This window comes from Geotrypetes seraphini, chromosome 12 (assembly GCF_902459505.1).
Source record: "Geotrypetes seraphini chromosome 12, aGeoSer1.1, whole genome shotgun sequence".
Lineage (NCBI taxonomy): Eukaryota > Metazoa > Chordata > Amphibia > Gymnophiona > Dermophiidae > Geotrypetes > Geotrypetes seraphini.
The window spans coordinates 116,285,973-116,298,645 of NC_047095.1; the positions used below are offsets into that span (position 1 = coordinate 116,285,973).

The 12,673-nt window shown below is 42.8% G+C and overlaps 1 protein-coding gene across 7 annotated transcripts in view; it reads right to left on the minus strand.

The window, feature by feature from the left end:
* VWA7 (von Willebrand factor A domain containing 7) overlaps nucleotides 1-12,673 on the minus strand; it is a 64,869-nt gene that overhangs the window by 4,206 nt on the left and 47,990 nt on the right. For all 7 annotated transcript variants that reach the window (XR_004536538.1, XM_033915219.1, XM_033915216.1 and 4 more), the window contains 3 exons: nucleotides 6,699-6,851; nucleotides 3,597-3,689; nucleotides 586-860 (listed from right to left, as the gene is read on the minus strand). Coding sequence is in view for 6 of the 7 variants with exons in the window: in XM_033915219.1 (XP_033771110.1) it covers nucleotides 586-860; nucleotides 3,597-3,689; nucleotides 6,699-6,851 (521 nt within the window). In the remaining variant the exon portion in view is untranslated. The remainder of the gene's footprint in view (nucleotides 1-585; nucleotides 861-3,596; nucleotides 3,690-6,698; nucleotides 6,852-12,673) is intronic.

The following is a 12,673-nucleotide window of genomic DNA, read 5'->3' on the forward strand; positions in this document are numbered from 1 at the left end:
TCTTATTTGGCTTTCAGGTGGCAGGGGAAAGCTTATCTGTTTGAAAAATTTATTATACATGCAGTACATTGTAATGTAACTAGTAATAATTTCTTTATAATGTTTCCTGAAAAAAACATCCTATGTATTTATCTTTGTCTTTATCTATTCTAGCTTCATAGTCTAATAATTATTTTTCTCAGATACTTTAGCTAGATTGTGAGCCTTCGGGACAGTCAGGGAATTTCTAAGTAGTTTTCTTCATTTATTTTTATTTTATTGCATCTTTTTTGTATCTTTATTGTAAACCGCTTCGAACCTCACGGTATAGCGATATAAAAGAAATAAATTATTATTATTCTATAGACCACTTTTTTTTTGTTGTTGTTGTAAACCACTCTGAACCATGTGGTTGTTGCGGTATAAATTAATAATAAAAATAATATTATTATTATATGCATGAGTGTGTTATAGGTGTAAAAAAATATGGTAATTATCTCAGGAGATGACACAGTTGTGACAGAGCCGGGGATTAGAACTGAAATAGAATGGCATGCCCCAAGATCACAGACTTGCCAGTGGGAGTGCACCAATCACCCCTCTCACCTCTAGCGTAGACTCAACAACAGTGCTGACTTGGGGCGATGACCTCAGCAGCGACCGATTCTCCCCATCCCTGCCACTGACCAGGATGGAGAACGCCCCGGAGGGCACCTTGCCAAGCTCAGCCACATACAGTCCTGTATGATTGGTGTCCTGCAATACCAGACTGTCCAGTACCTTCCCATTTGGCCCGGCCAGAGTTACACGGTCCAGCCGGGCAGGGTTTTCTAGAGTCACTCCTGTTGCCATAACAACTAGCCTCGTGTCCAATCCAGTGCCTGTGGCGGGGAAGAGAACACAGAGGGGCTGTGAGACAACACGGCATTTAGCAAAAAAAAAAAAACCCAAAAACTTCTGCAAAACAAAAAAATACTTTCAGAAATTAATTTCCAATATTCAAATGCTATGGTCCACCCCAGTACTCACAGACAATGCTCTGAATACTGCCATTTAGCCAGTCTTTAACCCTTTCAGGACCAAGGGACCTATTTGTCCCATAACTTTAAAATCCTATAAATTCGGATTCACAAGATGTGATTCCAACTAGAGCTACACTCTTAATAACATGTACAAGAGAGATAGATAAATCCTTAATAATGAAAGCTTATTTTCAAAATAAGCAAGCTAAATTTTGTGGAGATAATGTATTGATATTTCCGGATGTGGCCCAAGCAACACAATTGAGAAGAAAATCTTTCTTGGCTTTGAAATCTAGGGTGTTCCACTTTTTACTTAAAATTTCCTTGTAAATGCTTGGTTAGGTTTGAAGAAAATGATTATGTTTATTGGGATTCAATGCAGTTAGAACAATTTTTACAACATCATGAAGTTAGTTCTTCTTCTTCTGTGACCACGTAATTAATATTTGGAATTTTGAAAATATTTAGGCACCATTTTGTTTGATCATTTGATCATGATTATATTTGATTGTTTCTGATTATTTTTAAAAACCTGTTTGTGCTCTCTCAATTTATGTGGGCTTGAGGAAACTATTGTTATAACCTTTTGGGTTATAATTACTTTTTATTTATGTTTTTGTTAAATTCCTTTTCTTATTATTTGTATAAATGATAATGTTTAAAAATTTTGATAAATAAAAAAAAAAAAAAAAAAAAAATCCTATAAATTTTGATTGGGATAGTCTACAGTTCTAAATTTGATACGTACGGATTCCATAGGATACTGCCTTTATGTAAACAAACTGGTTCCGACATTCGTTCATTAGCGTCGTTGCCAGATCGACGAGAAGATTCACTCGCCACACTGTCCATAAGCCAGAAGTGTGATTTTTTTCAATAAAAATAATGATATTTCACCAAAAAAAAATCAATTTTTTGGCATCTGCAAGCCCTTTTTACCATAAAAATGTCGTCAAAACCACAAAAATTGGCCTACGATCCTTATGGTCCTGAAAGGGTTAACCAGGCAGGAACCTCTTCTGCCCGGTTATATAGTTTTGAATTTTGAGCCCTAAGAATTTTAAGTAGCACAATGTGGAGAATGCCACTGAAAATTCAGAAACAAGTGTTTTTGAATATCGGGCCACTGAAATTCAAATTAATCAAATAGCCACTGAAGCAGCTAAACTAGATAACCAAATCTCCAATCTACTGATAACAACACCAGACTACAAGACGTTCAGAAAAGAAATAAAAACTATACTCTTCAAGAAATTCCTGAAACAGCCCTAACGTCAAACTTACCGTCCTTCCTCCCTCCCTCTTCCCGCCACACAGAAACTACATAACCTACTCTGTACCTCTCTAGAAAGGACAAATGTTCTTCCATTGTAACATAAGAACATAAGAACATAAGCAGTGCCTCTGCCGGGTCAGACCAGAGGTCCATCCCGCCCAGCAGTCCGCCCCCGCGGCGGCCCAACAGGTCATGACCTGCCTTAATCGCCAGAACGGGCCCCCTTGCCCCCTTGGTTTCTCATCGAAGTCCTATCTTCCCATCAATGTCCTAACCCTCCGGCCTTGCACCTGCACGACCTGGTGAGCTGTCTATATTTATGCAACACCCCAGCACCTCCCTCAGTACCCCACGATCCCCTTTTCCCTCAGGAATCTGTCCAATCCCTGAAGGTCCATCAAGTCCAGGATCCTGTTTCCAACAGTGGCCAACCCAGGTCCCAAGTACCTGGCAGAAACCCAAAGAGTAGCAACATCCCAGAGCCGTTTTTTTATCTCTTTTGTAATCTGCCTTGAACCGCAAGGTAATGGCGGAATAGAAATCTCTAATGTAATGTAATGAAATGTAATATTTAATAACCAATAGCAAGCATTTCTAAATCAACAGGAATAAACTTCTCTTTATAATCCCTTCAGGTTTCTTTGCTGGTTTTTTTAAAAATTTATTTTGAACACCCGCCTCTCGGCCTGGTTGTGCGATATCCAGCAGCAGGTCCCTGAAGAAGGGGGTTTCAGACTGGGGAAAATCGCATACAGGACAGCAGGCCAGAAAAGTGTGTACAAAATAGTGCACCACAGGATTCCACGTCTTATAAAGGGCAAGAGAAAATAGGCACTGGCGTAGCGAGGGAGAGAGGCGCCCGGGGCAGAAGCACCACTCCCCCACCCTCTTCTATGCCCCCCTCATCTCCATACACTCCTTTCCCGCCCCTTCCTGCCATGCGCGCACCGCTTCCCTCCCCCCGAACCTATGTAACGTTCCTGGATCAAGCAGCAACCCCCAAGCTGCTGTCACGCCAGCATCAGTTCTTTTTCTGACATCACTTCCTAGGTGCAGGTCCAGGAAGTGACATCAGAGGAAGAGCCGACACTAGCGTGACAGCAAGTTGGGGGTTGCTGCTCACACCAGGACCGTTACAGAAATAAGGGGAAAGGGAAGCGGTGTGAATGAGCAGCAGTAGGGGGCGGTTAAGGAGCGGGAGGGGCAGAGAGGAGGACTGGTGCCTGTGCCCTCACCAAGACAGCGCACAGGGAAGACTGCCCTCCCCCTTACTATGCCACAGAAAAGAGGGTAGTTTCTGATGCCACATCTCTGGATACCTGTGACTGGCTGGCTGCTGAGCTGGAAGAGTCCTGGGTGAGACCCGTTCACGGAGACTGCGAAGTAATGGAGGAAGTCCAATGTACTCTCACCTGCAAAATAATAATAACAATCATTTATTTTTGTATACCGCCATACCCAGGGAGTTCTAGGCAGTTCACAACAGATAGATGAATTACATACAGTGCGGTTGAAATTGAAGAACATAACAAAACAATCATAGAGCCAAACTAGTTTACATTTACAATTTAGGTGAGGGAAGGACTATATACAGAGCATATACAGTGTATAAGGCAAGAGAATACATTGAATTTCGGAGAAGGGAGCAAAGCATATTAGTTGAGTGGAGGGAGCAACAATCTTAGAAGGGTGGGGAGGGAAGAGGTGGAAAAAGTTAAGGAAGAGATGGCAAGCGTTGAGGAGGAGATGCAGAGATGCTTAAGGGACACCTGCCATCTGTTCAGGCTGTGATCCTGTGTGCCACCATCTAGATTATCTCTGCCTCCAGCTTCAAAACTTTCCCTGAACCTCAGCAACACCACTCGAGGCTCTAACCCTGCAGTGCCTCAAGCTTGACGTGTCAACTCGTCGTAGGTTCTCCACCCAATAAATTGGCTTTTCTTTCAAATAACCAAAATTTATTTAAACAAATTTACTTAACTTAGTGGTCTCTTATTCAGGGAATCTTAGTCAACATGTTTCGCTGTCGCTTTTTCAAGGCCATTTTCCTATAGCAGGGGTAGGGAACTCCGGTCCTCGAGAGCCGTATTCCAGTCGGGTTTTTAGTATTTAAGAACATAAAAACATAAGAAGTTGCCTCCACTGGGTCAGACCAGAGGTCCATCGCGCCCAGCGGTCCGCTCCCGCAGCAGCCCATCAAGTCCACGACCTGTGAAGTGGCCTCTGACCATCTCTGTAACCTACCTCCACTTCTATCTGTACCCCTCAATCCCCTTTTCTTTCAGGAACCTATCTAGACCCTCCTCTCCAATGAATATGCATTGAAAGCAGTGCATGCAAATAGATCTCATGCATATTCATTGGGGAAATCCTGAAAACCCGACTAGAATACGGCTCTCGAGGACCGGAGTTCCCTACCCCTGCCCTATAGTGTCACCACCTTCTCATTTGATCACTTCATCAAACTGAAAACGCCATAAGAAAAATCTATGGTATGGTATAACCTACACAGTGGTGGGATGGATCTGCCACCATTTGAGTTACTGTGTTAGTTTCTTAAGAGAGTAGCTAACATGACCCAAAAGAACAATTACCGGGACAGACTGAAGATCCATCTGGCCCAGTATCCTGTTTCTAACAGCGGCCAATCCAGGTCACGAGTACCTATCAAGATCCCAAAAGAGCAAAACAGATTTCGTGCTGCTTATCCTAGAAATAAGGAGTGAATTTTCCCAAGTCCATCTTAATAATGGCTTATGGACTTTTTTTTAAACCCTGCTAAGCTAACTTCTTTTACCCATCACAATACATACAGTGTATATTTTGTTATAGTATAGCATTCTATAAGGTGCGTGTGTTAAGTTGGAGACCCATCCATGCCCCTCTCATGCTCACATGCTTTCTTCCCTTGCAATAACATGCCATAGTATGCACGTGCTCTCTTGATAGTGCATAATGCACTTAAGCCTGCAAAGTGCACATAACTGCACACCCCCAATTATAGAATTGACTTTCAGGATTGCAAACCTTCCAGGGACAGGGAAATGCCTACTGTACCCCGGAATGTAACTCACCTTGAACTACTGAGAAAGGCATGAGCCAAATCTACATCCCTAACGAAGACTTAACCAGCTCAGGTGATCCTTTGTGTTGTATAAAGAACTTGTTGTTTTCCTGTGGTTGGATTCTGTACAGTCAAATTCATGTTATCCCCCACTATTAAAACCTGAGTTCAGTTTGCTTCTCCACTCAACCTGTCACAAACGTGGCCATTTTATTTGTTACTGTTGCCGCTGATGATCCAGCATTCAGAATCTATTGGTAATCCCCTCCATCTGGGAAATCGTCTATGACAGTGTTTTTCAACCTTTTTACACCTATGGACCGGCAGAAATAAAAGAATTATTCTGTGGACCGGCATCGGTCTGTGGACCAGCAGTTGAAGAACACTGGGCTAAGTTGTGGGCCATCTCTACCCAGTCTCCACCCCATAATAGTACTAATTGCACCTTGCACGTCCCGTGCCTCATCCGGAAGCCTTCCCTCTGATGTTGCAACGTCAGAGAGAAAGGTTCCGGTTCAGGCGCAGAATGCTCATAGGAGCCACTGCCCGTGGCTTTGTGCACTGAATCAGTTAAGAAGAGGGAGCTGGCTCGAAGATAACACCCCATCGATCGCACCGTGGACCGGCGGTTGAAGAACACTGTTTTGGGCCTGATGCACATGCTGGCCCTGTGGACTTGCAGGAAATTTCTGTGGACCGGCACTGGTCCATGGACCGGTGGTTGAAGAACACTGGTCTATGACACTACTCTTAAGACAATCTTTTCAGTCATGGCCCCTTCACTTTGGAACGTTCTGCCCCTCGACCTTAGATTAGAACAGTGGTCTCAAACTTGCGGCCCACTAGATACTATTTTGAGGCCCTTGGTATGTTTATCATAATCACAAAAGTAAAATAAAACAGTTTGTTGATCATGTGTGTCTTTAGCTATAAATGACAACATTATTATTAAGACTTAGCCAAAAGGAAAGATTTATAAACTATAAAGAGTTTTACCTCGTGCAAAATTGTCATTTCTTTAATAAGACATTAACTATTTTTTTCTGAGGCCCTCCAAATACCTACAAATCCAAAATGTGGCCCTGCAAAGGGTTTGAGTTGGAGACCACTGGATTAGAATCTTCTTTGGAGAAATTCAAATCTAAACTCAAAACTTTCTTATTCAAAGACGCTTTTAGCACTCGACATTGAACGTTCCAGCCGAGGTTGACAAACTTTTTCCAAGAAGCGATTCCCAGCCTATTGTGATTTCCCATTTCCCTTACTTTTTGACATTTATCATCTCGATGTAATTATCTTTCCTGAAAGGCGAACCTGAGAGATTCTTCTTTTCGTGCCTCTCCCTCTCCTTTCTCACCTTGCACATGAACCGTGTGTACACCCTGAGTGAGTATCTCCACCTTCCAGTGACCCACATGGATGGGGGACTTGAGGGACATTTTGGAGAAGCGTCCAACATTTTGGATCACCCCCAGGGGCCCTTCAGTCATGCTTCTGCCCTGTCTCCTGCCTGAAAAAAAAAAAACAGGAGATAAAACAGTGAAATTTCAACAACTTCTTACTTCTGAAATTCTTTAATAATCTCTTTGCTCTGGGGACAAATGTACTGACTCAGCTGGCATTCACAGACATACTCCCCTGAATTCTATAAAGGGTATGGATCCCAGACTGGTGTCCAAAATAATTAGGTATTGGGCTCCAATGATTTAATTATTGGAGATAACAAGCAATTACTTGTATTAATTATGATTTGGGGCACTTTTCTGGCTACAAGTCTGCAACTAATTTGGATGACCAGCAAAGAGAGGGACAAAGCACACCAAACACAACACAACAAAAAAAAAAAAAAAAAAAAAAAAAGCACAAAAGGCCTCAAAGAACAGGGACATGTCTTCACTGACCCAACATGAGCCATGTTTCGGCATACAACTCCTGCGTCAGGGGTCGGCCAATAAGCAAAATATGATTGCCAAACTTCGGGGATCAGAATCACTCCTGTGTTGCTTCAGCAGGAAAGTGAAAGTAAAAAAAAAAAAAAAAAGCTAACTGCTTTTACCCATTATTCCTAAATTGGATTGCATGCAACGCAAAAGGGGGCGTGACCACAGATGAAGCAAGGGTGATCACAAAAGATAAGGTTGCCATATATCCAGCCACATGACTCCGCCCAGTTCCGCCTCCAGCCCCGCCCCCGCAAAGCCTTCTCTTTCCCGACAAGCTCCAGCCGTGTCTGGAGGACCTGGAGCAAGCACGGATGCGTGTGACATCATCTACCCATGCTCAGAGGCCCTCCAGACGCAGCTGGAGCTCGTCAGGGCTTTCCGGACAAACAAAACATAACTTAACAAGCATAAAGATAGGACTGACTTTTATGCGGTGACCTTGGCCTGGTTAAATGCTGAATATCATCGCTCCCAAAATAGCTGGTTTTGAGTTCAACGCTAAATGGGCATTTTAAGCAGCACTAACCATTTAAGTGCTGTGGAAAATGAGTGAACAAGCAATTTAACTGGCCTGGAGTTGTTTCTGGCCAGCTAAATTGCATTGAATATCGACCCCTATATGAGCATCCAAAACAAAAGCCTATTTCAATTAAACATCATTCCTGGTTAAGCATGTGAGGATAGTGTGATGAAGACTATGTAAACCACTTAAAGGATATCCTAGAACCTCTCTCTTGTTGCAGTAAGTGTATGATAGAGGTCTATAAAATACTGAGTGGAGTGAAACAGATAGATGTGAATCACTTATTTATTCTTTCCAAAAATACTAGGACTAGGGGGGCATGCGATGAAGCTACTAAACAGTAGATTTTAAAGAGTCTGGAGAAAATATTTCTCTACTCAACGTGTAATTAAACGCTAGAATTCATTGCCAGAGAATGTGGTGAAAGAAGTTAGCTTAGCAGGGTTTTAAAAAGGTTTGGATAATGTCCTAAAACAGAAGTCCATAAGCCGTTATTAAGATGGATTTGGGGAAAATCCATTCCTAGGATAAACAGCATAAAATCTATTTTACTCTTTTTGGATTTTGCCTCTTAGGCATTGGTGGAATGAGGCATTATGACATCACAACCTCAGCTCTAGAATGCTGCTACTCTTTGGGTTTCTGCCAGGTACTTGGGACCTGGGTTGGCCACTGTTGGAAACAGGACACTGGGCTTGATGAACCTTTGGTCTGTCCCACTAAAGCAATTCCTATGTTCTTATGTGAGCCAAGTATAGGACAATCAAGCCATCGTGACATCACTGATGAGTTTGGCTCTTAGGCATTGGTGGAATGAGGCATTATGACATCACAACCTCAGCTCTAGAATGCTGCTACTCTTTGGGTTTCTGCCAGGTACTTGCGACCTGGTTTTGCCACTGTTGGAAACAGGATACTGGGCTTGATGGACCTGCGATCTGTCCCAATATGGCAAGTCTTATGTTCTTATGTGAGCCAAGTATAGGACAACCAAGCCATTGTGACATCACTGATGAGGTTGTCTCTTAGGCATTGGTATAATGAGACATCACATCTCAGCTCTAGAATGTTGCTACTCTTTGGGTTTTGCCAGGTACTTGTGACTTGGATTGGCCTCCGTGAAGATGGAATACTGAGCTAGATGGACCATTGGTCTGACCCAGTAAGGATATTCTTATGTTCGTATGCCATGAGTCAAGGTGGCAGGATGGAAGACTTAGGAGTAAAGTCAGGAAATATTTTTGTTTTCTTTTTTTTTCTTCACAGACAGAGTGGTGGATGTCTGGAATGCCCTACCGCAGCAGGTTGTGAAGATGAAAAACAGCAATGGAATTCAAAAATGCGTGGGATAAACACAACGCAACAGTTTACAGAAACAGGATGGAATCCAATTAAAGCAAGTTTCAAGTTTCAAGTTTATTAGGTGACTTGATTAATCGCTTAATCAAACATTCTAAGCAATGTACACTATAAAATTTACAATTATTAGAAAACAATACAATACGTACAAATACTTAAATAATGGTAAATTGCTCTTAATTTTAACATTACTAAACATAGGGTAAGGAGGGATGAAATACAATTCAGAAAGTAAAGATGAAACATTGAGGGAAAATACAAAAGGGAAATAGGTAACACAGGTATAACAAAATAAAATATGATACTCCAATAATAAAATTATATTGTAAAGGCATCTTTAAAAAGGAAGGTTTTTAACTCGGTTTTAAATTTTCCAAACTCTTTCTCCTCCCGTAAAAAAATAGGGAGGGCGTTCCAAGTCTGCGGTGCTGTACATGAAAAAATAAATTGTCTCCTCGTATTAATAATTTTTAATGAAGGAATAGATAGCAGATTTTGTTCACTAGATCGTAGAGTTCTCTTTGCAGAATATGGAATAAGTAACCTAAATAAAAATGCAGGGGTCTTATTGTTTAGAGTTTTAAAAATAATTGTACATAACTTATAAGTGATTCTATGAATAACAGGAAGCCAATGAGCCTTTTTGAGGAGAGGTGTTACATGATCAAATTTTTTACTTAGTTATTAATTTTATAGCTGTATTTTGTATAATTTGTAGTCGTTTTATTTCATATAACACAACGTAAGTGGCCTTATAAGTGGAGTGAGCTTTCATGGCATCTTCAGAGTTTGGGGAAATAAGACCAATTCCGGGCAGACTTCTACAGTCCGAGTCCCATAAATGGCACAAACAGATCAGGATCAATGCTGGAATGAGCTTCGAAGGCGACTCCAGTAGCTGGGAAATAGGGTTGGGGGCTGGGCAGACTTCTACAGTCTGTGCCCCAAAATTATCAGGGAGAGATAACGTTTAGGTAGACCAGTGTTTAATCGGGAAGAATGATTCAGGTGAGAATAGGATTTTAAAACTTTCTGTTTCATTTTTCCAGTTTTCTCATAAGCTAGTTTTCCTACGACTTACTTTTTTATGTTTAAATGATTTTTATTATTCCAGCAGTAAGAAGCAAATACAAACAGTAGTACCATTCAGGAAATAACATTTTCAACAATATAATCAGTTCCCCTCCCCTCCCCAAGAATCCATGGCCAGTCCAACAGCTGAGAGTGGGAATAAAATCTTAAAGATTCAAAAGTCTACTGCGAGCACGCGGTGTGAGCACTTCCTGCCAGAAGTGCTCCCACACCTGACAAAATTTGCGACCCGGGCCAAGAGTCAAGTCTCCCACCATGCGTCTCTCCAGTGTTGCGTGCACTATCATTAGGGATCTCCATGGTGCATATGACGGGGGATCACGGGAGAGCCAGTTGGTGAGGATGGCTTTTTTTCCCATCAGAAGGGCTCTGGAGAGAAATGCTGACATTCCCCTGGGTTTGGGCGAGGCTCTATTATAAAATCCAAATAACGCCCTTGGTTGCGGAAGCCATCGCCGTCCCCAAAGCGATGTGGTATATAGGCCAAGATGTCTCCAAAACTGTTGGATTGCGGGGCAGGCCCAAAACATGTGACTCGAAGATGCGTGAGCCTGGTTGCATTTCGGGCAAGAATGCGACGCAGTAATCCCCATCCGGGCTGCACGTTCCGGTGGAATGTAAAGTCTAAGAACAATTTTCAATTGCATTTCCCAGTGAATAATATTGGGTGACACCTTCTGAATGTTCTTCAGGACCCGTTGTAACTGTTGAACAGTCAACTGACAATGCAAGACCTCAGCCCACGCTGTCGCTAATATATCCAGATTCGTACTTGGTTGGCAATCCCGGATACGACTTACTTTTTTATCAAACTTTTCAAACCACTCTTGCAGGTAGAGTGACAGATTCAACTCTGGCCACCTTGATGGGCAGACTGGAAGGAATGTGCAGGTCTTTATCTGTTGACCTTTATACTATGTTACTATCAGGACAGATGAAATCTTTTCAGACACCGATACTGGAATATTCTGTTTCCAAAAAAAACAATTTTTTCCATCAGCTCTTATGAGGACGGCAGTAACTCAAGAACTGATCGCCTCTCTAGGTTAAAAAAACAAAACAAACCCAAGGAGTAAACTGGCGTATGGTTAATTTTCACCAAACTAGGGTTACGAGATGTCCGGCTTTCCCCCAGGACATGTCCGGACGGCTTTTCAAAACCCGACACACCCCTCCCCCAACGGGAGTGCGAGGACTTGTAAATGTAGTGGAGGGGTTCCCACACACCCCCCTCACAGTGCTAACGGAAAGGCTTCAAAGCAGCGGAAGCGGCGGCGCGCATAAGTCCTGCACGCAAACGTCACCGCGGGATTGTCGGCGCGCCAAAGTCCGGCGCGCTTTTGACAGGTCACCCAATAAAACATTAATAAAAACATAAAAAAAGAGTAAATAAAATTAAAAATGGTAATCATATATGTCAGTATTAGTAGGCGAGGCCTCCCGTTATGTAATCGGCGAGTGAAATCAAATAATAAAAGTTTTCTCGAGGGAAATAACCTTTGAGTCCAGATATGAACCTCTCGGCTGTAGTCACAAGTCAAGGGGGCAGACTGTTCCAAAAGTATGGTCTTAAAGCACTAAACATTGAGGAACGAGTAGATTCAAAGCTGCACCGATGATGTGAAGAACGTAGAGAGTGGGTGGGCCTATAAACACAAAGGCGCCTTTTTGGTTTTGGTTCAAGCTAATAGCTCTAGCCACTGTGTGGTGAAGTGGTTAGAGCTACAGCCTCAGCACTCTGAGGTTGAGGGTTCAAATCCTCCTTGTGACCCTGGGCAAGTCACTTATCCCCCCGTTAACCCCGGGTACATTAGAGAAAGTGTGAGCCCACCAGGACAGATAGGCAAAAATACTTGAGTGCCTTATGTTCCAGCAGCGTTTGATTTTCCACACACCAGTTTCTCCACGTACTCATCCATTCTGGAGGCCGCATTATCAAAAAGGTGTGCGGAGAGTTGAGTCGGTTCAGCGAATGGCCACCAGGACGGTCTCAGGTCTCAAGGATCTCCCGTATGAGGAACGACTGGGTAAGTTGCAGCTGTACTCACTCGAGGAACGCAGAGAGAGGGGAGACATGATCGAGACGTTCAAATATGTCACGGGCCGTATCGAGGTGGAAGAACCCACGGCGACAAGAGGGCATCTGTTGAAAATCAGGGGTGGGAAATTTCATGGCGACACCAGAAAATATTTCTTCACCGAAAGGGTGGTTGACCGCTGGAATAATCTTCCACAACAGGTAATTGAGGCCAGCAGCGTGCCAGATTTTAAGGAAAGATGGGATTGGCATGTGGGATCTGTTCAAGGAGGTAGTTAGGGGGTGGGCCATTAGGGTGGGCAGACTGGATGGGCCGTGGCCCTATTCTGCCGTCATGTTCTATGTTTCTATTTGGCATGTGGGATCTCTTCATGGAG